At 39.1% G+C, this 27088-nt stretch overlaps 1 protein-coding gene across 1 annotated transcript in view; it reads right to left on the minus strand.

The window, feature by feature from the left end:
- The window catches only part of rapgef4a (Rap guanine nucleotide exchange factor 4a), a 32623-nt gene that overhangs the window by 5114 nt on the left and 421 nt on the right, over positions 1-27088 (minus strand). The window contains exons 2-18 of the mRNA XM_079664756.1: positions 23903-24045; positions 23718-23806; positions 23075-23221; positions 11939-12011; positions 9247-9311; positions 7873-7923; positions 7677-7783; positions 6366-6487; positions 6096-6279; positions 5057-5141; positions 4604-4664; positions 4119-4195; positions 3858-4004; positions 2624-2733; positions 1206-1291; positions 785-876; positions 553-690 (exon numbers count right to left, since the gene is read on the minus strand). Coding sequence (XP_079520882.1) covers positions 553-690; positions 785-876; positions 1206-1291; positions 2624-2733; positions 3858-4004; positions 4119-4195; positions 4604-4664; positions 5057-5141; positions 6096-6279; positions 6366-6487; positions 7677-7783; positions 7873-7923; positions 9247-9311; positions 11939-12011; positions 23075-23221; positions 23718-23806; positions 23903-24045 — 1777 coding nt within the window. The remainder of the gene's footprint in view (positions 1-552; positions 691-784; positions 877-1205; positions 1292-2623; positions 2734-3857; positions 4005-4118; positions 4196-4603; positions 4665-5056; positions 5142-6095; positions 6280-6365; positions 6488-7676; positions 7784-7872; positions 7924-9246; positions 9312-11938; positions 12012-23074; positions 23222-23717; positions 23807-23902; positions 24046-27088) is intronic.

Genomic DNA, 27088 nt, shown 5'->3' on the forward strand with positions numbered 1-27088 from the left:
TAATCGCTAATAAATTCAGTTTCACATCTGGATCCACATCATAAAGCAAAAGTTGATTTGCTTTACCTCAACGCATTTATAACAATCATGGGGAGTAAAAACTTGTTTGGCATTATTCCCTATTTTACCTCCCTAAATGCATTTGACAATTCTATTTAAATTACTTTTAATGCACAGTGGTTTTACTTGAAGAGTTTGACAAATATATAATGAATAAATACATTGAAAACCTGAATCCAGAGGGGTTTTATGTCTCTTTGAAACTAAACCTTTTTGCTATTTTTGGGTCACTAAAAGAGATTCAACTGTTAACTAAGAGCAAAAAGCTATATAAATATTATGTGACCCCGAATCAGAAATAAAAAAAAGAAACTACATATTGTTGTTCTTCAAAATCATAGACTATCACAGAAATAGAAATGGAAATGTATAACAGAAACACTGAATGCCTTATCACACTGTTTATTATTGCTATCACACTGTACCAATGTCAGCAGCTATAACCATAGGTTATAACAGTGGTTAAAGTGTTGCTGATATCTACATGCTGACCTCCAGGAAGGCCACAGGGACGTCCTCCTGCTGCAGCTGGTCTCCGTGTACAGCCGCCCACTGCATCACCAGGCGGATCACCCTGCGCTTGTTGTTCAGTGTGTAGTCCAGCTTCTCCTGATCAGAGCCCTGCAAGGCCTGAGCGTGGTAGGTGCACAGCAGTTAAAGATACAAACAATGCAAGTGGTGCATAGTAGGAAGTGTTTTTCAGCTGAGTTTCACATTTAACCACAAAAAAAGGATAGTGTGCCAACAACACCGGACATAGTTGCGTGTTTGGGATGAAGACACAGTGCATGAGCACAAAGTCCTCTAAGGCAGCGTCTGTGACAGAAAGAAAAATATATCAAACCGCTGCAGATCAAAGAGCATCCAGAGCCGTCAGGCCTTGATCCTACATGGCACGGTCTCTATCACCTCTGCAGGCAAATGATAACCATATGTGTCCACACAAGCGAGAGTAATTAGATCAGCCCTGTGACATGTGGCTAATTATAGATGAGAACAAACAGGTCAGTTCAGAGCAGCAGAGGAGAGAAACTGAGCCAGAGTTGCTGCATAAAAGAAAACCCTTCACAGTAAATTACCTTCATATATATTTTGTATTAGATGGCGCTAATGTGACACGCTGAAGGTTGCATGTAGAAAAGTACCTGACTCTGAGAATTGTGAATCCAATCGTATCATCTCGAGGAGGTGCTCCAAAATCTTCTCCGGAGTCCCCGACATCACCTTGTATCTGTAGCAACACAGGATAAAACACACCCTTCACTAATCAAGAAACACTGGCTCCTAATACTCTGCGACAACTCCATTGCCCTCGAGTGATTCGTCTTACTTCAACGTGTGTCTGTGATTGCTTCATTTGATAAGAATCCTATTTACAATCACAGGGTTCTTGGCCTTGGCTGAAGATTAAGGGGAGTCTGGGATGAGAGAAAATAAAAATGTAGTTGCATCTTCTCCGTGAAGGAGAATCAACAGAGCCCATCCTCGGTTGTTTTCATTACTTGATAACAGCATCACAAGAGGGAGCTGCATAAGACATGCTGTGTCTTCCCCGCAGTCTTGACACTCTCATGTGTGAGGAGCCGAGTTGATTAGAGGGCGACCCCGGACAAGTAATTGTGACTTGCCAGGCCTCCTTTTTCCCTTAGGAGCCAGGGCCACCATTACCATTAATGTGTCTCTCTATATTACAGCGGCCGCGGTGCAGTGACAGATGCCTCTATTAAGAAAGCGCTTGTTGGCTGCGGTGCAAAGGATTGCTGTGTTTGAGCTGCACACAACTCGGAAATCATTTTCAGCTGCTGGTCACCCTGACTGATAGAGTTTACCATTCACTCTCAGTGTTTTTAATTATATATATAACTGTCAAAACCCTAATTTCCCCCTGGGATAAATAAAGTATTTTGATTGATTGTTTTTTCTTATTCTCAATACATCTCATGAAAACGCGTAACCCATCAATGAAAGTATGATTTGTGTAGCCAAAGATTGACCTCTTATAATTTCAGATTCTGTTAGGTTAACAGTTGTATAACTTAACTAAGAACATGTACTCAAGTACTGTAATTCAGCAAAAAAATAGTATTTCCATGTAATACTACTTTTTACTTTCACTCAATTAGATCTCAAAATGGTACCACTGTACTATTTCCTCTACTCCTTGTTTTTGCTAAATTAGGTTATTAATTACATTTTAGATTGATATGATAACTATTCATTATCAACCAAAAAATATATTGAGATGAATGAGGCTACGCTGCAGAATATAAAGCAATTACAAATAGCCCAGCCTTTACCAGCTCCAACATTTAACTCCTACATTAGATAGAGATAGATAGATAGATAGATAGATAGATAGATAGATAGATAGATAGATAGATAGATAGATAGATAGATAGATAGATAGATAGATAGATAGATAGATAGATAGATAGATGGATAGATACTTTATTGGTCCCAATTTGGGAAATTCATTTGTTTTAATTATAGATCATGATTGAATAATATAATATGCATTTAAACCTGTGTGAGGTGCAGTGCAGTAGATTGTGGGTACATTTACTTGTAATGGGAGGACGTGGCCCCGTGGCTGGAGGTGTGACCGTGACTCTTCTCTAACACCAGAACATCCTGACCGTGCTCCTTCAGACGCACCGTGTTGGCCTCCACATCCTTCACATAAACACACACACACACACACACACACACACACACACACACACACACACACACACACACACACACACACACACACACACACACACACACACACACACACACACACACACACACACACACACACACACACACACACACACACACACACACACACACACAGTTCATTTCAATGAGTAATGTCTTTTAATAAACAGTATGAGCCTAAAGCTTTGTAGGATCAATTGACAATAAAGAACCGTAATGTTTACAACCCCCTGGAAGGTTGTGTGTTGTTTTATTTGAGCCCATTTCAGTGTCAGTGAATATGACTCGTCTCTTCCACAACTCACAGAATAGCACGTTATTAACTGAATGTTTACACATTTTAAAACATCGCACAATCATCTAAAATTCCAGAAAATCTTGACTCCTCTCTGCTCTCTAAGTCTAACTGTAATTTCCCTGCTCCAGAGACTCTGGTCACTGAGCAGAGTGGAGAGTTGGCCTGTCCGGTGTCCCGTCAGCACACAACCACGCTCACCTCAGCAAACAGGAGGCTTAGACAAAACTCCTGACAAGGCAACAATGGAACAATGCCAACGGTTGAGTCTTAAAGGAATACCTCACCCCCAAAATGACCTTGAATGTTATCTGAATTCTTGAAAAAAAGTTTTACATGCATCCAAACAATGAAACAAATCTTGATAAAATTCAGTTAATGGAGTTAATTTGTATCCATTAAAAGTAGATATTGGTTTTCTTTGTTAAAAGATTCCTAATTTCTCTACATAACAGACCAGATGACACATCTCCTTCATTTACACCACAGTTCATACTGTGAAATCTCTGCTTCTGTATATGGAACTGAACATGATGCAGTCATAATGCCCAGATGTAAGTTAACTGTTGACTACCAACACACCTGTTTTTTGTATCAATTGCTTTAAGTAACATAAGTATTTACCAAAAGGGTTTCATATTGGAAATACTTAGCAAATGGGTACAGTTGCTACTGTATCTCAAAGAACACATTAAACTGAGTTCATTGCTGCATTGCTGCGTTTCTGCCAACAGAGGGCGATAGAGCTTCTTTAAATCTTACTGTAAAAAGCATCACTAGCTTTTAAACAGAAGCTCACCCTCAAAATCCTGTTGAAGTCTTCCTTGTCGACTCTCAGGAAGTGACAGTTGTCCTCTCGCAGGACAATGGAGGCAGCGCGGGGGGCGTCATTAACCAGAGCGAGCTTCCCAAAGTCATCTCCCTCATGAAGAGTGCAAACAACACCCTGAGACACAGAGAACTGATCAGTTTCTGACCAATGAATCAATGACCTGGTCCGATCTACATCATCATGGGACTGATTTAGGAATAATGTGAACTCATCTGGAGAAATACCTACTTTCCCATAGATGACAACGTTGACTGAGCCCTTCAAAATAATGTACCATGATGTGCCCTCCTCCCCCTGACTGAACACTGAGAGAGAAAAGAAACACAGCATTAGTAGTCTGATTATATTCTTGCAATTGTTAGATTTAATTAATCATCACTCTGTAATGACCTCTGCAAAAAGTAATGATGAATTATACTTTATATTTATTATGTTTGAGGAATTTCATGTTCTACTTGTAGGCCTATTGAACTGTATTTGATTGCCTATGATTAAACACTAAGCTCTCCCAATGTTTTAATCTTACTTGTAATTCACGTTGATCTCAGTGAAGCCGAAGACTATTTTCCACATTGTGGACACTATAAAAATGTTCGATATACTTCAGGGGTAGCCTGAGTTTTGAGCTCTTTGGACAATAAAGTTTCTAAAGTTAAGTGTTTGGCATCAGCAGTTTAAAGAGGTCACATCACTTATTGTACTGCATTACTTACACACTGTTCCTGCCTTCGCATGAGACTCAAAGATCAGCACTCCTGCCAGCTCTCTCTTTACCTGCAGAGGAAACAGATTTATTGCTCGGGAAGATCAATATTAACACAAATTCATTTTACTTATAGTGCAACAGGGAGCCTCTAGAAAGAGCTAGTCAATAGCCTGAACTTTTCCTAAAATGGACTGAGTTCAAATCTATAAAAAAGCCCTGCACTTTTCAGCAATTACTTCTCTTTCTTTCTTTCTTTCTTTCTCTTTCCTCCAATCAGAGTGATTTCCAGTGGCAATGAGATGAATTTCAAAGGTTGCAACTTGCATCGTTTTCTTCACTCTGCTCGTTAATGAAAGCAAGTCTGAGAAGTTTAGCTTGATTTTCACTGACCTAAAAGAAAGGTGCAATGTGTGCACAGTGACCACAGGGTTGATATGGCCAGACAAGACAACAAACTCACAGTGGTGGATAGGTGAGATAATGCCTTTATATGGAGCAGCTCTTCATAGATGATCTCCAAATCATCTGCCGCTCTTTCAGACGGACTGGAAAACAGGAAATATGTAAATGAAATCATAACACCATCACAATGAATAATCAGTGCTTGAATTGGAATAAAAAAGGTGCCAGTACTCTAAATCAGCAACTGTTTCAAGTCAATTTATTTATACAGCCAAAAAAAAGTATCTGGCTCAAAGTCATAGTATATCCTATAATGCTGGTGGGTTTGTCTCTTTCCTGTATATTTTAGAAAGGCTCTCTGTACGTAAACAAAATGACTCAGGTTGCATCTGAGATTAGAGGGGGTGCAGAGGTAAAGTGCTATTTTTATAAATGGGGAGTGGACCTGACACCCTAGGGGGGTCCGGGGGCATGCTCCCCCGGGAAGATTTTTTTTAAATATTGAAGTTAGATGCATCAATCTGGTGCACTTTGGGAGCAAAAGGAAGATATATATGGATACCTCTCAACATCCATATGAAACAACTGTAAACAGATCTACTTTTTCTTTATGGATATAAAAGAAAGTAAAGCCTGACTCCTACTGGCGGCTGGTTAAATGAATCCTCGTCCCTGAGTACACTCACCATCTTTCAGCAGGAAAGGAGAGAGGGAATCCTTGTCCGGCAACAACCGCTGTCTTTTCGCACTATTATTAAGCCACGCTAACATTTTCGAAATGCTAACGTTATGTGATGTCTTTTCTGCTCTAGTCTATCGCTGCGGTGCGTCATAGATGCGTCATGAAATGCCGCCGGCTGGGCATATTTGCCGGTCGCCGGCTGCGCATATTTGATGTCATGACGTGCCGCCGGCGGCTGAGTCCCGGCATTTTACTGAGCACTGGCACCTTGCCGGTACTCAGTAAGAAGTGCCGGTACCACAGGGGTAAAAATCAGAAGTGCCGGTACTGTGTACCAGTGAGTACCGGCCCAATTCAAGCACTGTGAATAATGCTATTTAATATTGCTTTAGAAATGGTTTCTTTATAGCCGTACAGTTTCCTCAGAATCATCCTCATGTGGGCGTCCGGTCCGATCTGTGAGAGGAGGACCAGCGTGTCCTGCAGCTCCTCTTGGCTCTCCTTCCTTTCCTCCTCGTCGGGTAGAGGAGCTTCTTCCTGCTCGTCATCCAGGAAGCGGTAGAAGAGGTACTTGTCCTGGAAGCTCAGCTCTTGGTCCACTGTGAGCACAACAACACAGACACAGGCAGCAGGGCTTTAATGCAGTTACACGTACATGTGGTGCAGGCACATCACAGACTCTCACCATGGTTGAGAACACCTTCTTCCAGCAGCACCTGCCACATGCCCACGGCCTGAATACGAGAGTGGATGCATGAGCTCTGCTGCATTTGCCAGTCAACCAACTCCGTCCCCACGCAACACTGCCTGGAAAAGACAGGAAAAGGACTAGATAAGATCGTATACGAGCAGGGCAGTTATGTAATATGTTTTGTCTGATGTTATTAATTGAATCTTCTTTCCCCTGCTTTTTATTTTGTGTCTGTTGGTTTACCAAGCTGCCAAAAGCCATAAAAGAGCCTGTATGATCATCCATCAAATGTTAGCATTATAAAAGCAGAGGTGGGAAGTAGTGGAGTACAAATACTTTGTTACTGTATTTAAAGGTGGGGTAGGTAATTTTGGAGAAACCAGCTTGAGTGCGCTAGAATTTGAAAATACACAGCCGGAGGAAATCTGCCACTTCCTTACAGAGTTCCTCCTCCAACACAAACGAACGCGCACATGACCAATGAGGACACGAGATAAGTTTGTGCACAGATGGAAGGCTGACAGGCAGGTAGGCCATCCAGTTATGTTAGCCGGGCCGGCTAAAATGATTGGTCGTGCTTTTTACAGCACTACGGCTTCCAAAGATGACATTTTTTTATGGATTTTTTGTCTTAAGATATTCTTTGCTATCGGGATGTTAAGAGCATTCCATGGAATATCACAAAAAGTGTATCTCGAGCCGGTTTCTCAAACTTACCTGCCCCACCTTTAAGAACATATTTCTGGTATCAGTACTTTACTCCACTACTTATTTTTTGGTTACTTTAGTTTGAATCTGTGTTTGGTGGCGTGATCATTATTATTTAGAGTCATTGCGTGCCTATTGATTTGAACACGATCCTTGTATCCATCATTTCCTGGTCTTTTCTAAAGAAGAGGGACCAATGACAACTTTGTCATGTTGCCGTTGTTCAGCATGGAAACATTCATTAGCTAACAATGACATTATTGTTCTATTAATATAAAGGGAGGTCAGTTACTTTTTAAAATAGTTGGTAGTTATGGGTACTTTTTACTTAAGTACATTTCGAAGCCCATACTTCTTTACTTGTACTTGGGTAAAGAAGTTTAGTCAGAATTTAGGAGTATTTTTTTTTTTTTTTTTCTGTACTTCTACTTGACTAAAGGATGTGTGTACGTTTGCCATCTCTGTATAAAAGAAATAGAAAATAAAAGGTTTTACGTTTTATTTTGTTTTTCTTCGCTCACATGGACCCTTGGGGAGTGAATTTAATACAATTGAATATATGAAGCAATCTTCCACCTTTAAAAGAGGCCAGCTAACCTGTACGTCTTCAGATGGTACTTCCTGTCTCGGATCATGTGAGGCGCCCTGGAGAGGATGGCGTTGCGGAGAATATTCCCCGCCCGCAGGATCTTCTCTGAGGGAACCTGCACAGAAGAAGTTTGATCTCAGTACCTGCCACATTAACAGGTTATTATGTGTCCTATACATACAGAAAGTTGATTGTCTCCAATACCTGGGATAAGCATCTAAGGTGGGATTTGGCTGGACTGTCAATGAATGACTTCTGCAAAATAAAACAAAGGAACATATAAGAAGAATTGAAATTAAATACATCATGACAGTGAAAATTTGACTGAAATTGGTTGAAATTAAAGTGTTGTTTTTGTAGGAAACAGCAGTCCTGTCAGACAAGCGTTTTCCTCTCACTGCTGGTGTATGACTCACAGTTGACATTAGCCGTCAAGTCTAATTGAACTTATAGCTTTCTATATTGCTTCATGGTCAAAATAATAGTCTTTTACCAGCATCTTGATTGATGCCTTCAATTACTTAAATGGGACACCACTATTGTGAATTACTGTATGGAAATGTGTTATTGTTTTGTTTGTTTTTTCCACACTGGGGCCATGGGGGGGGGCTGACATTTAAAGTGCATTCTGTGTGCTTCAGAGAGCAACTTGTGCATTTATGTGACGGCTTAAAGTTCATCATTTATTAACAAGAAAATGAGTCCACTCAGCACCCAAAGAAGCTTATTTCATACTTATTATTTAATTATATCTTTTTTACATAAAGAGAAAACAAGCTGTTTTCAAACAAAAGAACAAGCATGGTGCGACTAGACTCTGTGTCCTCCACAGAGCAACATCAATCTGCACACGTGCCACATTTTCAACCCAGTGGTCAGGAAACGACAACAGGAGAAAGGTGGGACAGGAACTGTTATGGATGGAGACAAAAACTCCAGTCATCTTGTTTATATTTAGATGAGGTTTAAATAAACTTCACATTCCACACTCTTTTCCATCCTCTGTCTGACAGAAACGGCAAAGAATACAATTTCTTCAGCGGATCAGGAAGCACACAATGAGTTAGCCTATAGGTTTCAATTACAAACTATCTGCTACACTATTCTTGACACAAACAAGGCCAGTTAACCAGGATCATCCCACTCTCTCTGTCCTTCATAACTTTAGACAACATTGAGAACTGAGATTCAGGTTCATATTTGTATTTAGTGTCTCTACTGTCACGTCTCCATGCTTAAATGTTCAAAAAGGTCTTTATTTTTCTCATACTGCCTGTGCTGCAGCAACTCTTTCCCCCCTCTGTCTGAAACCAGAGCCCAGTCTGCTCTGATTGGTTAGCTGGCCGGCTCTGTTGTGATTGTTCAACCGCTTATGTCCCGCCTCTTAGCCTATCATATACAATGTGTTGGAGCGCTAGCCAATAGAAGCATGATTGATACACAAGGATGTTTGGGATTTTAGCCATTGCAGACCATATACATGCACACAAACTTATGTAACACACCACAGGAAAGGGAAACCCCCAAAAAGCAGATGAGGGTCCATTAAGAGTAATTGATGTGTATGATGCAAGCTACCTTAGTCTGATGTTTGGAGACTGGAACAAATGAGTTGTTGCTTATGTTCTCTTTGTCCGGCATCCCTGGTGGGAAAAACAGAAAGTACATTCATCAAGTGATTTAACATCTGTGACTAACAGAGATCAATGACATGAGTGTACTATTCTCAGTGTATCCCCTGAGGAGACGACAGTACCAAGCCCATGCAGGTCCACGTTGGTAAAGCACATTCAAACTTAAAACAGAAGAAGATATTTAAAAATAAAATATGAAGTATGACTTTCAAAACGATTTATATTGATACAAAATACCATTAAATAATTTCAAAGTATGATTACTGCTAGATCCTTTTACTCTTCTAACTGGGATGTTTGCGTTTTGCATTGTGAATTTAGATTTCTCATTGAATAAAAAATGCGATTAGAATAGGCAAAGGCATGTTAGGATCAGTGTTAGGAGCCTACAACTTGTATAGTTCCCCTTCAGGACAAAAGGCATAATCAGTCAAAGCTGCTCAGACACTTCTGTATCCGGAGGGAGAAACTCAACTATTCTTAGAAGTGCCTCTCGAACTGCTGATACCAGGAAAAAGGATACAGAATCCACACATTAGATAGAAAGTTGAACATGGCTGAAGAGTAACATTACCCCTGGCCTTACATCCAGGAATAAAACTCATGCATACTTAGTTTACATTGCGTTGCATTATTACTTTAATTGTGAATGTTCTTTGCTGTTAATATTTTTTATTGCGACTTTATGTTTCATAACATGTGTTAGCATTTTGACAACCACTGGACACACTATAATCAAAGGAAATTAATAATGGAAAAAGCTGGGGAAAAATACAATCTGTAATTCAAATGTTAGAAAACTAGTTTCAAAAGTCTGATGAAAGTTTATTTTTGATAAGAGGATCATCTGTCAGCAATGGAATCAGTAGTAAAGTTGTAAGTAAAAAGCAAAGTAACCATTAAATACAAAGCAAAATAACGAATATAGTATTTTTCTAACTTTAAAGAATAGTTTTAGTTCCCTAAACTAAACCAAATGTAGTTCTCGGGTCATTTTGGGAAGCAATGAAGGTGTTTTGTCATTTACGTGTAAGGCATTCTATTGTGACAGTATTTGTGTTGTATGCCTTCCTCTCTCACACTCTGCTGCAGGTCTGAAAGAATCTGTTTTTGTCTGTTTGTCTTTCAAAGGCTCAGCTGTCAATCATGTTTTTATGATGCTGCCACACTGGTCCATCCAACATCATTCAAGTGTCACAAGAATGACATGACATCCACAGAAATACAGTTTTTACATGTGAGACGTGAATCCAGGATAAGATATAAGTAACAAAAATCAAAAATCTATTTTGGAGACAAAGATAAGATTCAGTTTCAGTATGTGAGAGTTGAGAGCGAAATGTTTAGTATTATTGAATGGCTGAAAAACAAGTGTGCTTTAAAAGGTGCTCAGAGTGTCACTGAATGCGTGGCTGAATGAAACAATGCCAACTTTAAAAGCTCCTTCTGTTAACACCAAAGTGCTGTAGAAGCTCAGCGTGGTTGTAACTAAGAAAACTATTCAATGTATGTTTAATTTATTTGACTTGGCACTATCGTTACAGAAGCACTAAGCTTGGCTGGATGTACTGTAGTGCGCAGGAGAGTGCCTCAGCCTCCAGCTGCTGGATGCTTGTGTGACTTCTGTCTTGGTGCATCCATGCATACATTACATACAGTAATTCCCCTAAGTAATGTACTGTATACTGCAAAAAATACTAAGAGCCTTGCTTTTACAGAAGCTGCTCCACGGCATGTTACATCATATTAAAGTAGACACATCAACGTTAAAAGTGAAGCTCAAAAGGCTACATTAGTCAATAAAATCATCTTTGATTGGAACATAAACCAGAGAAACATTTTCTTTAAAACCTTGTCATCCTTTATGGATACATTGAAATATACTACAGTACCAGCAAGCCAACAGACTCTGTATTTTCCCTCTGCTCTTTGTCATCCTTATGGTACATGACTCTGCAGAAGGTTAAGTGCTCTGTTTCAGCAAAGCAAAGTCAATATTGAGTTAACTTGCAACAGAAAAGCATAAATAAAAGTATCAGCCTTTATCACAATGCAAAAGGATGAAAGACAGTAATGTAGTAATGCAGTTAGGGGGACAGCAGTACCATTACATAATGTACAAAATAAGATGATCTGTGTTATATTACACTATCTAAAGATTGTAAAATCTCATTAGACAAACACAATAAAATAGTTACTTTAAAAAGTAAAGTGAGGACATTAACCGTACATAGTGTTCTCTATCTTAATACATTTTTACATTTGAATACAATCTGCATACAAACCTTGAAGCCTTGTTACAACATGAAAGCAGCTGCACTCAAACCAAATTCTCTGCTCTACCTGTTTCTGATGATGTAACACTGTCACTTAACATCTGACCAAACCATGTGCACCAACTGCTACATTTTAACATTTGGGAGCACCTGCACTTTGGTATTTTACAGGGAAATGTTGTCTGAAGAACCTGTAACAATCTTATCAAATGTAATGTTCAGATAAGGCTTCAAATCAACCATATTGAGAAGGTAAATACAACAATCACTTACAAAGTTGACCCAGATGTATAAAATAAGATGTGCTTGCTGAGCCTAAACCAATCAGAAATTATTCAGAAGTAATTGATGGTTACTTACTGTCACCACTACAACCGCTTTCCATCACACCATATGGTGGGGCGAGCAGTCCAGCCATGCACTGATGATATTTCTTAAAAAAAAAAAAATTACAAATCAGTCATGGCAGTCTCTGGTTGACAATAAATGTTCAGTTTCACAGAAATGTGTCATCTGAATCACATACAAGATATAAAAACAGCATATTAACACACAGGGTTAATATGATTTAAGCACATTATGTGTCAGGAGTGTAGCAGAGTTATAATTTGGTAAAGAAAACGTTGTCCTTGTGTCTCGTCCATTCATCCACTCGGCCATGGGAGGCCCCTGGTCCAGTGTGGGTGTCTAACATGCTGTAACTCTTCAGCTGACATTGCCACTTCATATAGAGATTTTTCCATTTTTATCAGGATTGCCTTCAGCGAAGATGTACTCAGAGTATTGACTTAGAAAATGTATCAGCAAAACAATGTGAAGAATTATCAGCAAAATGCCTCTTTAGTATCAAGTACAATATAACCACTGTACTGATTTATTATTCGGGCACATCATTCTGGTTTTGCCATACAAGGAATTTGCCTTGGTGTATTGGTGCTATTGGTCAGCTTTCAGTTAATTGGGTAAACCAGGTTAAAACTGACTCCTTAAATAAATAATGTTATTTTAGTTATTTTTAAATATTGGTTTTATTTTGGGGTTTGAAACTTCATTATTAATCAATAAACTCAATACAACTTTTGCCAAAATCGAATTCAGAGTTTTGGTATCTACTCTTTTTTTATTTGTTTTGATTCTTGAATGTCGTGCAGGTCGCAGAGAGCCGAAGAGCCGCAGAGCATGACAACAAACATGCATCCTTTATACACCATAACTGTGCCCTGTAGACTCAAAGGATGTTATGTAATGAACAACATAATGCGTCCCATAGACTGTTGAAATGTCATGTTTCTGTCCGTGACACTGAGGTCAATCCAAGCGTAGCAAATGAGCAATACACAATATATTACCTTAACATTCAAGTCTATACATTCAAGGCCCCATTTGAAAAGCTGTGTTAGTGTCTAGCATACATTAACTAAAGAGATATACCAAATATATATTGATTTTACAGAGGTTAATCATCATATCATTATTAGTATCTAAAATGGCTTTTTAATCTGCATTGAATCCCTTTGTTGTTGTTTTTTAAAATACTCCATTTGCATCTGTAAAATAAAAGCATGCCCCCCCCCCCCCCCCCCGCATTTAGCCTGTACTCCAGTAGGAGCTAATTGTATTTTCTATCTGATTTCAAACAGGTAGACTGATGGTTCAAGATTAATTTGTGGTAAAAGACAAAAAGAAAGTGATTATGTGTCAGGGCAACTACGCTCCGAGTCAATAAAAAGCTGATTGAGGACCACTTACTGACCGCTCACTTCTCTCTACCTTGCAATCACATGTTCAAAAGGACCGAACAAAAGCACGCTCCATTTGTTCCTAGTTGTGTAACGTACCCTCAGAGGTCATGCCTTTCAATTCAATTCTGTTAATCACTTTAGCATCCCTTTAGGGGCTTCCTTCAATTAAGAAGCAGTTCAGAAACGTCTCAACGACCTGTGTTTTAACCAAATTACTTTTTGCTACTTCTCAAGACACTGAAAGATATGAATTCATGCTAACTAACGCCACACTCAGATGTTAGAATGGGTGTGTTGTGTGTATTGCATGTAAATCGACAAAACTGAAGCCTCAAAAAGCCTATCTGTGTATCTTTGATGACAGTTAAAGGATTTAGGATTAGGGAGGAGCACTTAAACTAAGCTACACATGAACAAATGAACTCAACCCCTCTGAGACAATAAAGCCTCTCCCTGAGGATCCAGTACCAGGGTGGGGGTGCTGTTTTAGACCAGGCTTAGGACCATTGTCAGGTGTGTAAAAAGCACTCACTTTTTATCTTGTTAGTAATGATGACTCTAATGACACTTAATGCTTTTGTTTCTTTCGCAACCTCCAGCTTGCCATTAAGTCCGATTGCATACAAGAAACCATTCATCTATTAGACGATCAACGGAAACATTATCAACAATATCCCTTTAAGTCTTTTTGTTCGGAATATTCCTTAAAGTATTGTAAAGTGATCAATACCATTGTTCGCACATCCTGACGGATATAACAGCATTACGCATCATGTAGAGAGAACTGCAGTTAAACTACAATTGTGACAAAGGTTATAATTAATAGATAAAAGGCCACACTTAAAGATTTATAAGCCTTGTCTATAATGAATTAAATGAGCCGTGTTACCTTGAAACACAAATATGCATGGCAACACTTCATGTCTCAATAAAACAACCATTGGGTGTGATTTATTGTGCATCTACTTCCTCGGAGTCTCTCGCTTTTTAACCTCAACACCGACAGAGATGTCTTTATCATCTATTATCTTCAGTAGTAGAGGAAAGCCACACCCGTAATTGCTTTTTTACGATCACTGAGTTGTTACTACACATCAGCTGTTATGGGCAGTCAATAGTCATGAAGCACAAACAAGCTTCACTGACACACACACACACACACACACACACACACACACACACACACACACACACACACACACACACACACACAATCACACACACACACACACACAGCTCTGAACAGAGCATCCACTTTTTGTCTAAGTGTTCCAAATGTTTCTGACTCTACACGCGGATGGAAAGCACGCGTACACCTAAAGGCATTTTCAACTGGGTCAATTAATCCGACATTCAGACAGCATGCACAATGGTGTAGTCAAACAGTTTAGAGTGTCTGATTCAGTCTCTTAGAAATGATTGAGTTCTTCAAACTAATTTCCATCTCAAGATTATGATCTGTTCCTTCAAGGAAATGTACGAAATGGTGATAAAACATTTACAAAAACAAGGCATCTAAAAGCAACAAAAAAGCCATTTGAAGACATTTTAACCAGACATACAATCCATTACTAACAGACAGCAACATTTATTTTCTCATAGTAGAGAAGCAAGACCTCATGTTAGATCTTTAGCGGCTCACGTAGTGCAAAGATTATCTGACAGTGATAAAGGAATATAAAATTGATTATTTTTTCACAACATTCACATCATTACAACTCTCTAAAGCTGTCATGCTTAAGGATTCAACTTTTTAGAATGTATAGATTTTTCAAAGTGGATCCACAACACAACAACACATGAGGACTGATTTGACATCAGCGTGATGCCAAAGAGTAACGTTTCTCCATGTTTAAACATATTCAAATTACTTTGTGGGTATTTGGATGTCAACTTTAGTGTAGTTTGCCTATGGCGTTTGAATTTATGTTATTGTGACATGTAAAAAGCTGTATGAAAAATACCTGGCTATAGTGTTGACGTAGACTAGAGCACGTTGGCAACGTTGGTTTCCTAATTGCATGACTGTATTAGAATATCTCAGCTTTATTTCTAAGAAACACATTTGTATTCTTCACTTAGGTATGACAAACGTCTGTAAATACAGTACCCGCCAACAGCAGCAGAGTGAACGTTCAAATTCAGCAAATTAAGAATTATTATAAGCAATACAAGTCACTTAAATATAGTTTTAATAATCTCAAGTCATTCATAATTGACCCATACTTTTAATGTGAAATGATTTTACAGCTGAATTGATTTACAGTGTTGTAATATCTTACTTGTGCACATCTTTAGCACTCCCAGGACAGACGGACGTGCAATAGATGCCGTGTCTAAATTAAAAAGATAATACAGTTGTCAGTTACACATGTCCGTCGTTTGAGTTTTTTCTGCCTTCATCGCCACACAGATTTGATCCTTTCATGAAAATGAGGTTTACAAATGTGTTTAATAACAGATGTGCCATGCTGTTTTCCTCCAGTGAAGCTTGGTCAATAGTTAATGCTTATCTGCTCTCAAACACTGACTTCACTGTTTGCAGCAGCAGGAGTATATCATCTCTTAATCCTTCTCAAAACAAAAATGTGTAATCTGTAAAGCTTGTCACCATTGAGGGAGTCCATATCTATATCTGATGCACGTTGTTACAATTGAATTCAGAGAAAAGTCTTATTGTTGCCACATCAACACATCAGTGAACATCTTAATCAAGTCATCTCAGAGCACTTCAGGCTCCTCCTCTGTCTTTCATGCTTGAACACATTATTGCATTGTGAGCATTAATGTGCATGACTGCTCTTCTGTGTTTTGAATAATTCACCCCAGATTACATAACCGAATTAGTGCAAACTGTTCTCAAGGCAGTCACACTTAAGGCCACTTAACGGAAAATGTAGGAGGAAAACCCCTCATAAAAGTTTCATTTGTCTCTTCAGATTTATTTTCCCCAAACAGAAGCATTTAGTAAGAATATCAAAGAACGTTTGTTTTAAATCATACTTTAAGCAAGGAGGAAAATACTGCATGTTTATGTTGACATTTGGATTGCAATATCTGAATATCCTGTAAGTAAGTAAGTCCAGTAACACCAGCAAAAACACTTCGATACACATTTCTCTCCAGCATTGTTTTGACCCATCTTTTAACCAGAGTTTCTCATGCAACAGATGATCTTCAAAAAAGTTTACAAAGGTTACCTAAAGATGCTACCAGCGTCCCATGCAGCCTGTTATTGTTCTCAGATACTGGGGGGTCCTCCTCTTCATCAGGCAGACAACAAACACTCCTGTAAATCCAGCTCTGAGAGTCCTGGGTCACACACACACATCAACACAGTGATGGAGATGCAGCCGCTCCGTCAGCCCGCCACACACTGAGCAGCAGTTGATTACTTAACACCAGTCACACAAGAGAACATGCTGGATCTCTCCCTCTCTCCCCCCTCCCTCTCTATTGCTCTTACTATCGTTCTGTCTCCCCCTCTCTCTCCATCTCCCCCCTCTCTCCCCTCTCTCTCCATCTCTCCTCTCTTTCTCTCCCCCCTCTCTCTCCATCTCTCCTCTCTCCCTCTCTCCCCCCTCCCTCTCTATTGCTCTTACTATCTTTCTGTCTCCCCCTCTCTCTCTATCTCTCCTCTCTTTCTCTCCCCCCTCTCTCTCCATCTCTCCTCTCTCCCCTCTCTCTCCATCTCTCCTCTCTTTCTCTCCCCCCTCTCTCCTCTCTCCCCTCTCTCTCCATCTCTCCTCTCTTTCTCTCCCTCTCTATCTCTCCTGTCTTTCTCTCTCCCCCTCCCTCTCTATTGCTCTCATGTTTTTCTTTCTCTCTATCTCTCCCTCCCTCTCTCTTGATCTCTCTTTCTTACTCTCCCTCCTCTCTTTCTCACCCCACTCACAACCCCATCTCCTCTCTCTTTATACATATATAATGTATATTGCTCTCTCTCTTCACCCCCCCCTCCCTCTCTTTTGTCTCACTCTGTGTCTTTGAACAAAGTGGCAGAATTTATCTAAACGTGTGAATTTTCCTTTGTGCATCCAATCCAGCTCCTAACTGTACAACAGTATCCTGTTCCTATCACTGATCTCCTTCCTCCCAAGGACACAGACCAGATGGCTTCTTATCTGTGACCTTGTTCTGTATAAAAGCAACAGGACAGCTGCATTAAGCTCCCTGAGCACTTCCAACCAAGAAATAAATCAAACCATCAAAAGCTTATAATATGTTTTTCTGACGGCTAAATTGTTCTTGAAACTTTCTACCAATATTTCTTAAAAAATACTACTCAATGTTCTGACAGATGTAGTGAAATGCAGCCTTTGGAACTAGGAAAAAACAACCCTTATATGATACAAAATATTACAACTAACACAATATATTGCCTTATGTCACAAAACAATGTAAAATGTAGCACAGTTTATGGGTTTTGTAAATGTTTTATTCCAAAGGTGACTAACTATCATACATGTTTGATGCCTTGAGCCTTATTAAAACATAACCTCAGTGTTTGCTTTTATTTAACTTTCATCTATTATTATTTCTTCATCTATGAGAAAACTCAATTTTTAATATTAAGAAAGGGGAAAACATCAAAAAGTAAAGCTATAAATAAATAGCTGTCACACAGAGTCAATAGTCCAGATATAGATTGATGTATGTCATTAAATCACGTCATTTTAAATCTGACTTCCTGTCGCTTTACACTCCTGACAGTAAACAGCATCTAATGGGAAACAATGTTTTATTTTGCTCATCCTGAATTTGATGGAATAAAGGATTGTATTGAGCAGGAACAAATTAAAGATAAGGCAATTTTACAAAATGTATTCTGGATGTCAATTTGATGGAATAAAGCACTGCAGAAAGAACATATTCCTTTTTCCGTCTTTACTCTGCCTGACAGTAACACATTTGATTTGAAATGATATGATGGATTTGTTTAGTTTGGTTTAAATTCAGTTTAGACAGCTCCTGCATGCTGTGGTTTGACTTGAAGAAACAGATCAACTAAGTGAAATGACAAAAGTATTTGTCAAATGTGTAAACGCATAAACACAGCGGATATATGGGCAATAAATCAGAGAGAAATCTATTTGTATGGCAGCTGAATGACTTCATGCTCAGCATTATATTATCTTCTGGACACGTTGTCTTAAGAGATGTGTTGTTATTTTGTATGTTTATGGTTGATGTAAATAAGACCATTGTATTTCTTTGATTATAATTTCCTCGAAACACGTCACCTTGTGGACTGAATTAAGTATCAAATATTGAGCTGATAATAGAAATCAGCATGGCCAATTAAAGTTTAAATGTTTTATTTTTCAGGTTGTTCGTGTTATGTGCTTTTGATGATCTAACAGCTATACGAGCAGAGGTATGGAAATAAAAAAACTGAAATGTTATGATATAATCTTCCTACTCTTTCCAACACACATCTGCCGTGCACTCGTACAGTATGCCCTGAATGTGGAGTGCTACTTAGAGGCTGAACCACCGGAGGATCCATGTGGCTGCGTTTTGCAACCCCCCTCCACCCAATCCTCAGACACCAGAGGGTACGCTGCGTCCCTGCCACTTCCTGTTCATCAGCCTTCACCACTGGCTGCCCACTAGGCTTCTTCTTCTATGGACCGATGACACAACAACCCCCCCTCTCACTCTCTGCTCAGCACCTAACAGATACGCTCCGAGAACTAAACCCACGTGAAAAATACCTACAACTGTAAGCATCTATAACTCAATGTTGCTCTGCAGGACTTTCCCCTAATGATCTGAAATCAAATCAACGGGTAATCATCTAAAATATTAAAGCTTCCAGAAAACATTAAAAGATGATAAAAGCGGTATTCAGGCCACGCGCCGGCTGACGTGACGGTACGTGAGCCCTCTTATAAACAAAAATCACAATTGTGTGTTCAATCCCGGTGCTCATCGGAAGCAGGAGACAAAGGGAAGAACAAATTGATGAGGAGGCCATCCAAGCTTGGGCCAGCGTGCCTGTGTGTGCTGAGCTCGGCTCATGTCTGCTCTGTTAAACAAACATCACGCGGCTGCTCGCTCCCAGGGTTGTAGCAGTCAGCAGCAAAAAAAGAAAATAAACGTTCATCGCATGCATGAAAGGTAACCATAGAGACTAATACATGCACTGGCATGCACTACAGTCACATGCAACACACATTAAAACAAATTGAAAAAGATTTGGGCGAAAAAAGGAAAAATATACGCTGAATAGTTGACATGGACAGTCATGAATAAATAATATGATCCATTGGTTCATTAGGGCAAAGCTGTGCTCACTCTGGTATAGTATTGTAGGATAAATCAACCAAAGCAGGATATATCTGTGAAGGAAGAGGTGAAAGAGGAGTAGAAGGAAGAAATGGGGGTGTTTAACTTTGTTTAAGGAGACATGTTTTTGAGCTTTAACTAGAGATACAGCCTTGGGGTTGTATTCCTTTGACAAATAGAAAAGTTGCAGTTTACATCAAGGTCAGTACAGACTTTTATGTAGTGAAGACTTTATTATTGTATACATTTAAAAGGAATGCAAAAAGGGAAGCACATTTCCCCATCTGTTTCAGAGTTATGGTGTTAACTAATTGCCAAACATTTGACATTGACATGATAGCTCCAAAAACAAAAAAGCTGTAAGGTCACTGTGATCTTGACCTTTGACTACGATATTCTAATCAGTTCATCGATGAGTCCAAGTGGACATTAGTGCCAAATTTGAAGAAAAACTGCCTCTCTGCGTTTTTTTCAGATATTTTGATACAGAGAATGGATAGGCAGGAAACCCACTGTTGCTGGAGCTGAGACATAATAAAGCCTATGTGATGTAGATAAACTTCAATTAATTACCCAGACTGGAAGACTGGAAGTCGGAAGTTGGAGCCAGTTTGAGAACTGACTGACAAAGTCTGATGCCATCAGTAACAAGACACGACATTAGCAATTGTTCTGCATTGCAGCAATACTGGAAGGACTAAATGAGCAACATTGCAGGGAAGAATCATTTGGTGAAACTGTTCTACTAACAACAAATTGTAAAATTCTTGGGGCTATTGTAACGATAACGTGTCAGCGAGCTGATTATGTGAATGTTGATTCGATAGCCCTTCAGTCACAGCTTGGCCGACTTGCAAAGCAAAGCCAGCTCAGCACTTATACCAACAGAAGATCCATGTATTGACGCTGACGCTGTAAATAGTTCATGTTTTTTGGTGAAGTACTACTGGAAACACTACTTAGGGCAAATACAATGAATAACAAGTTTATTTAGAGAACCAGGCTTGCAGGAATGATAAACCGACGTGAAAAGTTCAAACTTGCTTATTGCACTTGCATATAAGGTGCATATTGAGTTGTGATGTGACAGAATCTTGATCATACATACATATCTTAAACTCAGATTAAAGGTGAGCACAGAGAAACATCTACACCTCCAGAAGATGAATGGGAAAACCATTATACAGCGTACAACAACAAACATCTAATGAAGTAATAACCAAAACAGTGAAAGGGGACATGATACAGTGGTGGGTGATAACTTTGTAACAAGAAAAATACTCTTCAATAAAATTCGATTTCACCACTAAGCAATAGAGCTGGAAAAGACGACACAAGATTAGGAATAATTGACCTAATGCGGTCAACGTTATTGTTTAGAAAACATGCTATATTAACCATCAGAATGAACAAAACTGCAGCTGCATATGTGGAAATGTTAGACTCAAAAAGGGTTAGTGCTATTTCCTATCTACATTCTAGGAATTAAGTCCAAACACACCATTTACTTTCAAGAGAAAAACCCTCCCATGACATCTGGGAAACACTCTGTGCCGAAACTACATCATGTTATAGTTGAATATCACAGTATCACTATACAGTATATCACAGCGCTCAATACATCACAAAACAACCAAGACCAGGGAGATGTAAGGACAAGAAACAACAGTGTGGGCGGGCAAAATCAGAGGCAATAAAGTCTCATCCGAAACACACCTTACTGAAGAGGTCGCCTCAGGGCAGAGGTGAAAAGTGTAGCACAGGAGTGTTTCCACGTGATCCTCCGCACACATCTAGACAGGGTAAGTATCCGGTCAAACTGCTGCTGGCCAGTGCACTGACACAATGATCATCTAACGGACACTCATGCCCTTCAGCCCCAGAGGAAATGGGCTGTCTCTGTCTGTGAAGCAGCCCAGAGCAGAGGCTCCAGCAGAGAGGAGAGGGGTCGCTACACAGCGTGAAGCCCAACAACTAACACGCAAGAGAGAGGAGTGTGTGGTGGTGAACAACAATAACCAATACTGCTCGTCAAATTAATGAAAAATAAATCTGTACTATTACAATATTTATTTATTTTTTCATTACATTTCTGTCCTGAATGTACATTTTCTTGAATACTGTCTTTTTAAGTACTGTTTTTAGTTACTTTATATTATTTTATGTTATGCTTCCACTACAATGTAGAGGCAAATATTGTACTTTTTATTTCACTACTTTCTTTTTATAACTTAAGTTACTTTAACTATTGAGATTCAGATTAATATTACAAAAATAATAAACAAATAGTTAATTATGTATTATAATGATATAATACAACTTTTTGGTTCCTTTATTGAGCTACCTGGTTCCTTTATTGAGCTACCTGGTGAAAATAAACTCATTTACCAGCTACAACATTAAAGTGAACCCATAAAGCATCAAAACATTTAATATTTTAGGTATATTTTGATGCCAGTACGATTATACATTTACTTACTGCAAAACTATTCTGTGTAACAGAGTGTGTGTACACTGTATTACTACTTCGGCTTAATTAAAAATATCTGAGTATCTGTGTAATTCATGTGTAGACTGATTTAGTGCGTATATTAAAGACAGCAGTAAACAAAGAGCCAGAATGATTCTCCTCAGAACTTCATCTCCATCTAGTGTTCAGACAGCATACACCTTCTAAACACTGATAAAACTAGTATATTGTCAAAAGCTTACACATACTTCAGACCGTTAAATTAATAGAAATGTGAATCTCACGCTATTCCTCGAGAGGGGCACAACAATTATTCATGATTGAACCTCTACTAATCAACAAGGCACCTTGCCTATACACCACCTACGCTTTGGCTTGTGCTTAGCTCCATTCGTCACAGTTTTCACATTCAACATGAACAAACTGAGACAGGTGGCTGTTCCCTGGCTTACATCAGCCCCCTCAGAGAGTAAGTCAGAGAATAAAGGATGATTAGACAAAGAGTCTGCCTTTAAGCGATCCACTCAGCTTGGCTTTTTCCTGAAATCAATTACCTTTACATAACATCAAGAATCACATTTGCAATAAAATATGTAAGAAACCAAATGCCATATTTAACATGTTATTGCAGGTGATTATATTAATAGGATTCCTGTTTTATACCAGCCTCAGAATCAGGCTGTATTTTTTTTAACTTTATTATTTAATTGATAAAGTGTGGGGGAGTCAGCACAGATACAGAAATCTACGACTAGGCTAACATCAGTCCAGAGTTCAATACATTCTTGGTGGTGTACCTTGTGTATTCTTTAATGTCTTTAATTAACAGGGAGACAAACTCAAAAACGTGGACATATTTAGCGTGCAGCCCTTCAGATTGTGATACAAGCAACTACCTTGAGTTAATCTCAGATATGTGTTACAATCTGCAATGTAGCCAGAGAATGTATGTAGGGCAATACAAGTACAGATGAAGCAGAGAGAGGAACCCACCTCCCACAGAGACCTGAACTCCCTCTGCTCGATGCGTAGGAGCTCACTGAATTCCCTCGTGACAATGGTGGCATGCCGGGGGGTGTTATCCAGGATGGACTCTCCAAATGCTGTGCCGGTGCCCAGCGTGCATATAGTAACAGCATCCTGTAACAGAAACAGAGAGGAGGCTACACATGGATAATTCCTCACTAAGGATACAAAAATACCGCAAGAAAATATGCCGTTAATTTAAGCATAATTTAATGTCCTTTTTCTGCTAGATGAAAGGCCTTTGTGTGAGGCACTTGAGGAGCACTGATCAGATCACTCTCAAAGGCTACGGGCAATCACCTGAACACTTGTGTGATATAAATGGATACACTCCAGTGTGCAGAGAAATTACTCCAATCAGCTCCTAGACAACCTCACTGAGGTGGATTAAGCTGCAGTATTAAAAACATTAAGCATTGTTATAAACAGGATGCTCTTTACAGCCCACACTCCGAACAAGCTTGAGGTTAGACGGTGAATTTCAAGTGTCGGACAAAATTATTAAAATCTTCATAGAAAGACTGTAACATTTAGAAGATCATTTTTCAGGCCCAAATATCCACACCAAAGTACATGTCTTAAACAAAAGATGGATGTGTATCAGCCGTACCTGATAACTTGATGTCTCTGAAACTCTGACATCCAGTGAACCAGAGATGACCGCATACCAGCTGGTGCCAATGTCTCCTTGGCGATACACTAATGATCACAGCAGTTAATCAAATTAAATCAGTATGTTTTTCGTACGGTACCAGATTTACAATATGACAGTTTCAGATCCTGTTTTTGACTTACAGGTGATGCCTTTCTCCAAGCACACATAGAATCCACACAGGCAAATCTGCTGCAACAAACTGGGGTGAAATCTCTCGAAGGCCTTCACATTTTTCAGGCGAGCCAGAATGATGTCAACATCTTCCCCAGAGCGCTCTGCTGGCCTGGAGAAAGAAAAAGAATACCATACAGGTGACTGCTAAAACTAATGTACATACTGTAAGGTACCTACAGTATAGGCTGCAGAGACCATCAGTCAGTGCACGTTGGCCTGGTTTCTGAAACATCAATAAATTATGGTGAGTTAAACCTATTTAAATTCTGGTTTCCTGTTACAGCTCCTGTCATAACTTATAATAACATTTGTACAACAAAGAGGTAAAGAAAAAAGGTCAGAATCCACACCTGCACTCTTTTGTGGTCTTCATGAAATTAGAAGCTGAAGAAATGTGTGCTGTAACACAGTGAATCAAGAAACACAGGAAGAATGGTTAAGGCAATCGAAAGACATAATATTTTCATATATCGTCATTTTGATCAAATACCCATAAATTGTTCAGCACTAATTTTTCTTCACTGATAACTATCACCTCTTGTGCCGCACCTAGTAAAGCTTAGGAAGTTTAGTCAAGAAGAGTCATTTTATTTTCCAACTCAAACAGCTGAGTGATCATCTCATTGCTGTCAAATGTAAAATGATAATGTCACCAAAGACTCGCATGTCTCTTCAACTTTTCCTTTTGAGTAAACTACGTCAAATGAGATCCCAGATCACAATAGATCATTCCGAAGTGTGTTAGATTGAGATAAAAGATTTATTTCAGTGTTTAATGCTCAACATTAACAGTCAATAATTGACTATGAGGAGCTTTGCAAGTGTTTGTGAAACTTATCTCCTTTAGCCTTTACTCAAACTGGCTCATGCTCCCTGTGCTGCCCACTGACCATTTTGTTTTAAGTGCATCTATAAAAAGAGACTTTTTACATAAGTATGAAATTGGTTACAGTAACTCTATACATTGTTGTTTATCACATGGAAAGAAATGCTGATCACAAAACAGATGAGTCAGGTTGTGTTTTATCCCTCTCACTCCTCTGTTGCCTGTATTACATTGCCCCAAATGTGTTCCACTGAATCTAGAGAGTCTGATGTAACATGTGGGTGGTTGTACTGTAGCTTACATCACCTTTGAATCCATCCTTTAAAACATAAATCAAACTGCATCCAAAGTTCATTAAAGGAACACTTTGCTTGCTTCATTCCTTCAACAACCATCTGACTTATGTAGCTCTATATTATGTCACAGTACAGTAAGTGTTTTCTCCAAGCACATCATGTCTTCCCTAGCAACCTTATCTCTTTGCTTTGCTCTTCGTGATGGGACTGAATGATCACACCTGGTCCACTCCCATAGCATTAACTGAGTAAGCCTACCCTGCATTATATCAGCACTGCGTACACAGCGGGGCAACAGAGAGATGTGTGGGAGCCCGAGTTTCAAAGCCAGGGTGTATATTTGGAAACCAACCAAGTCAAAACAAAATAAAAAAATGCGGATTTAGAGTCTGAGTGAGGACAGAATGTTTTCATCACGAGGCAGCTTGTTGCAGTATTAACACTACTTAACCTGGAGTAGCAACTGTTTCTCACCTACAGTGCAGTTACAGAGCGTGAGACTGCAAAGTGTAAGATGGGTTAGTAAAATGTGGCAATATTAACAGCTGTGGTTTTTGTGCTCACTTGTCCAATACGTTTTCATATGCTGTAAAGATCTGCATGGAAATATATATGTTATCATCCGACAATGATAAAGTGAAGTATATTTGCTACAGGTGTTTGCTTGGAAACGGAGGATCATACTAGAACCATTTGATTTGAGCAACAAAGGCATCTTCTAGATCCAAGCAGAGGATGTCACTGTGTAAACACATCTGGAACACTGCGTCACCTTGATGTTCAAAGCTGACGCACTTTGGACCTTTTGTTTGTCACAGACCCTTTCTGGTCCATTTACACCTGAGCTGCATCCAACATCCCTGCCTTTTTGGCTCCTAAAACACTCATTTTCACTTTCCAATATTTTCAATCCAAGTGTTTTAATTCAAAATGTAAAATCTAGCTAGTGCAATGCCTTAAACACAATATAAGGAGGGTGTGAAATAAGGGATTATGCACTTATTTGAATGCACTTGATATTGTGTATGCCGGCAGTTGTCTCTTGTCATGCACTTTGTATCTTGCATTATAATTCCTTTTGTTTTTTTATGCGGCAGCCTTTATGTCTAAAACTAATTTCCCCAGAGAAAAATAAAGCAATCTTGACTCTACTTTAATTAATTAATGTGGATATCATGTACCCAAAGACTGTGTAGATGATAGACGTGTACACTATAGTTGTGCGACACTGCCTATGTCAGTAGTGATGCAAAATGATGATGATTCATAAATATGTGAAAGACAACCCTAGTGTGTTTTTATAGCTTTCAAAATCAGGCTGCATAAAAAGATGCCTTTTTTCAAAGCAGTCCCTTGCAGCTGCTGGGTGGTTTTATATCTCCGCTGGCAGGTGTTCGTGCAGTAGCTTCACATGCTGGTCTAGTGTTCTGCAGTGATTCAGGACAGAATTCAGTCTAAAGCCTATCCACATGCAAAATATTTGAATGGATTCCTGACAAGAATTGTAGTCCAAAAAGTAATCGTATGGTATATTAGCACCAACATATCTGGAGCACTGTTGTCCTAGACTGTGTTGTAAATTATGTACCAATTAATCAGGTACATGTATTATTCAAGCAGTCAATATGGCTCCTTCTCTGCTTTTTATAAAGATCATATATGATCTTAGCATTACATGGTAACATGCTAATAAACTTTTTTTTTTGTAATGTTAACATGCTCTTGTTAATGTAAATTAGGCATGTACCTTGTATGCAAACAGTTTTAGGTAGCAGTCAGAGTATTCTACCTAGACATTGATCAAAATCCAAGTAGGTGAGTAACAGTGTCTGCAGCAGCTGGAGGGTAGTTTATCAGTCAGTGATTCATGCAGTCAGTGGTTAAAAAATATATTTCAAACAGCAAAAGCCTAAAGTTAGTGGCCTTGTTAATTAGATTGTTGTTCCTCGCTTCACAGCGGTCATTTAGTTTGTTTGCAGCAACATGGTTTGCAGCCCAAATTAACTCGTGCCCTGAAAACGCAACACTAT

This window comes from Notothenia rossii (genome assembly GCF_949606895.1).
Source record: "Notothenia rossii genome assembly, chromosome: 2".
Lineage (NCBI taxonomy): Eukaryota > Metazoa > Chordata > Actinopteri > Perciformes > Nototheniidae > Notothenia > Notothenia rossii.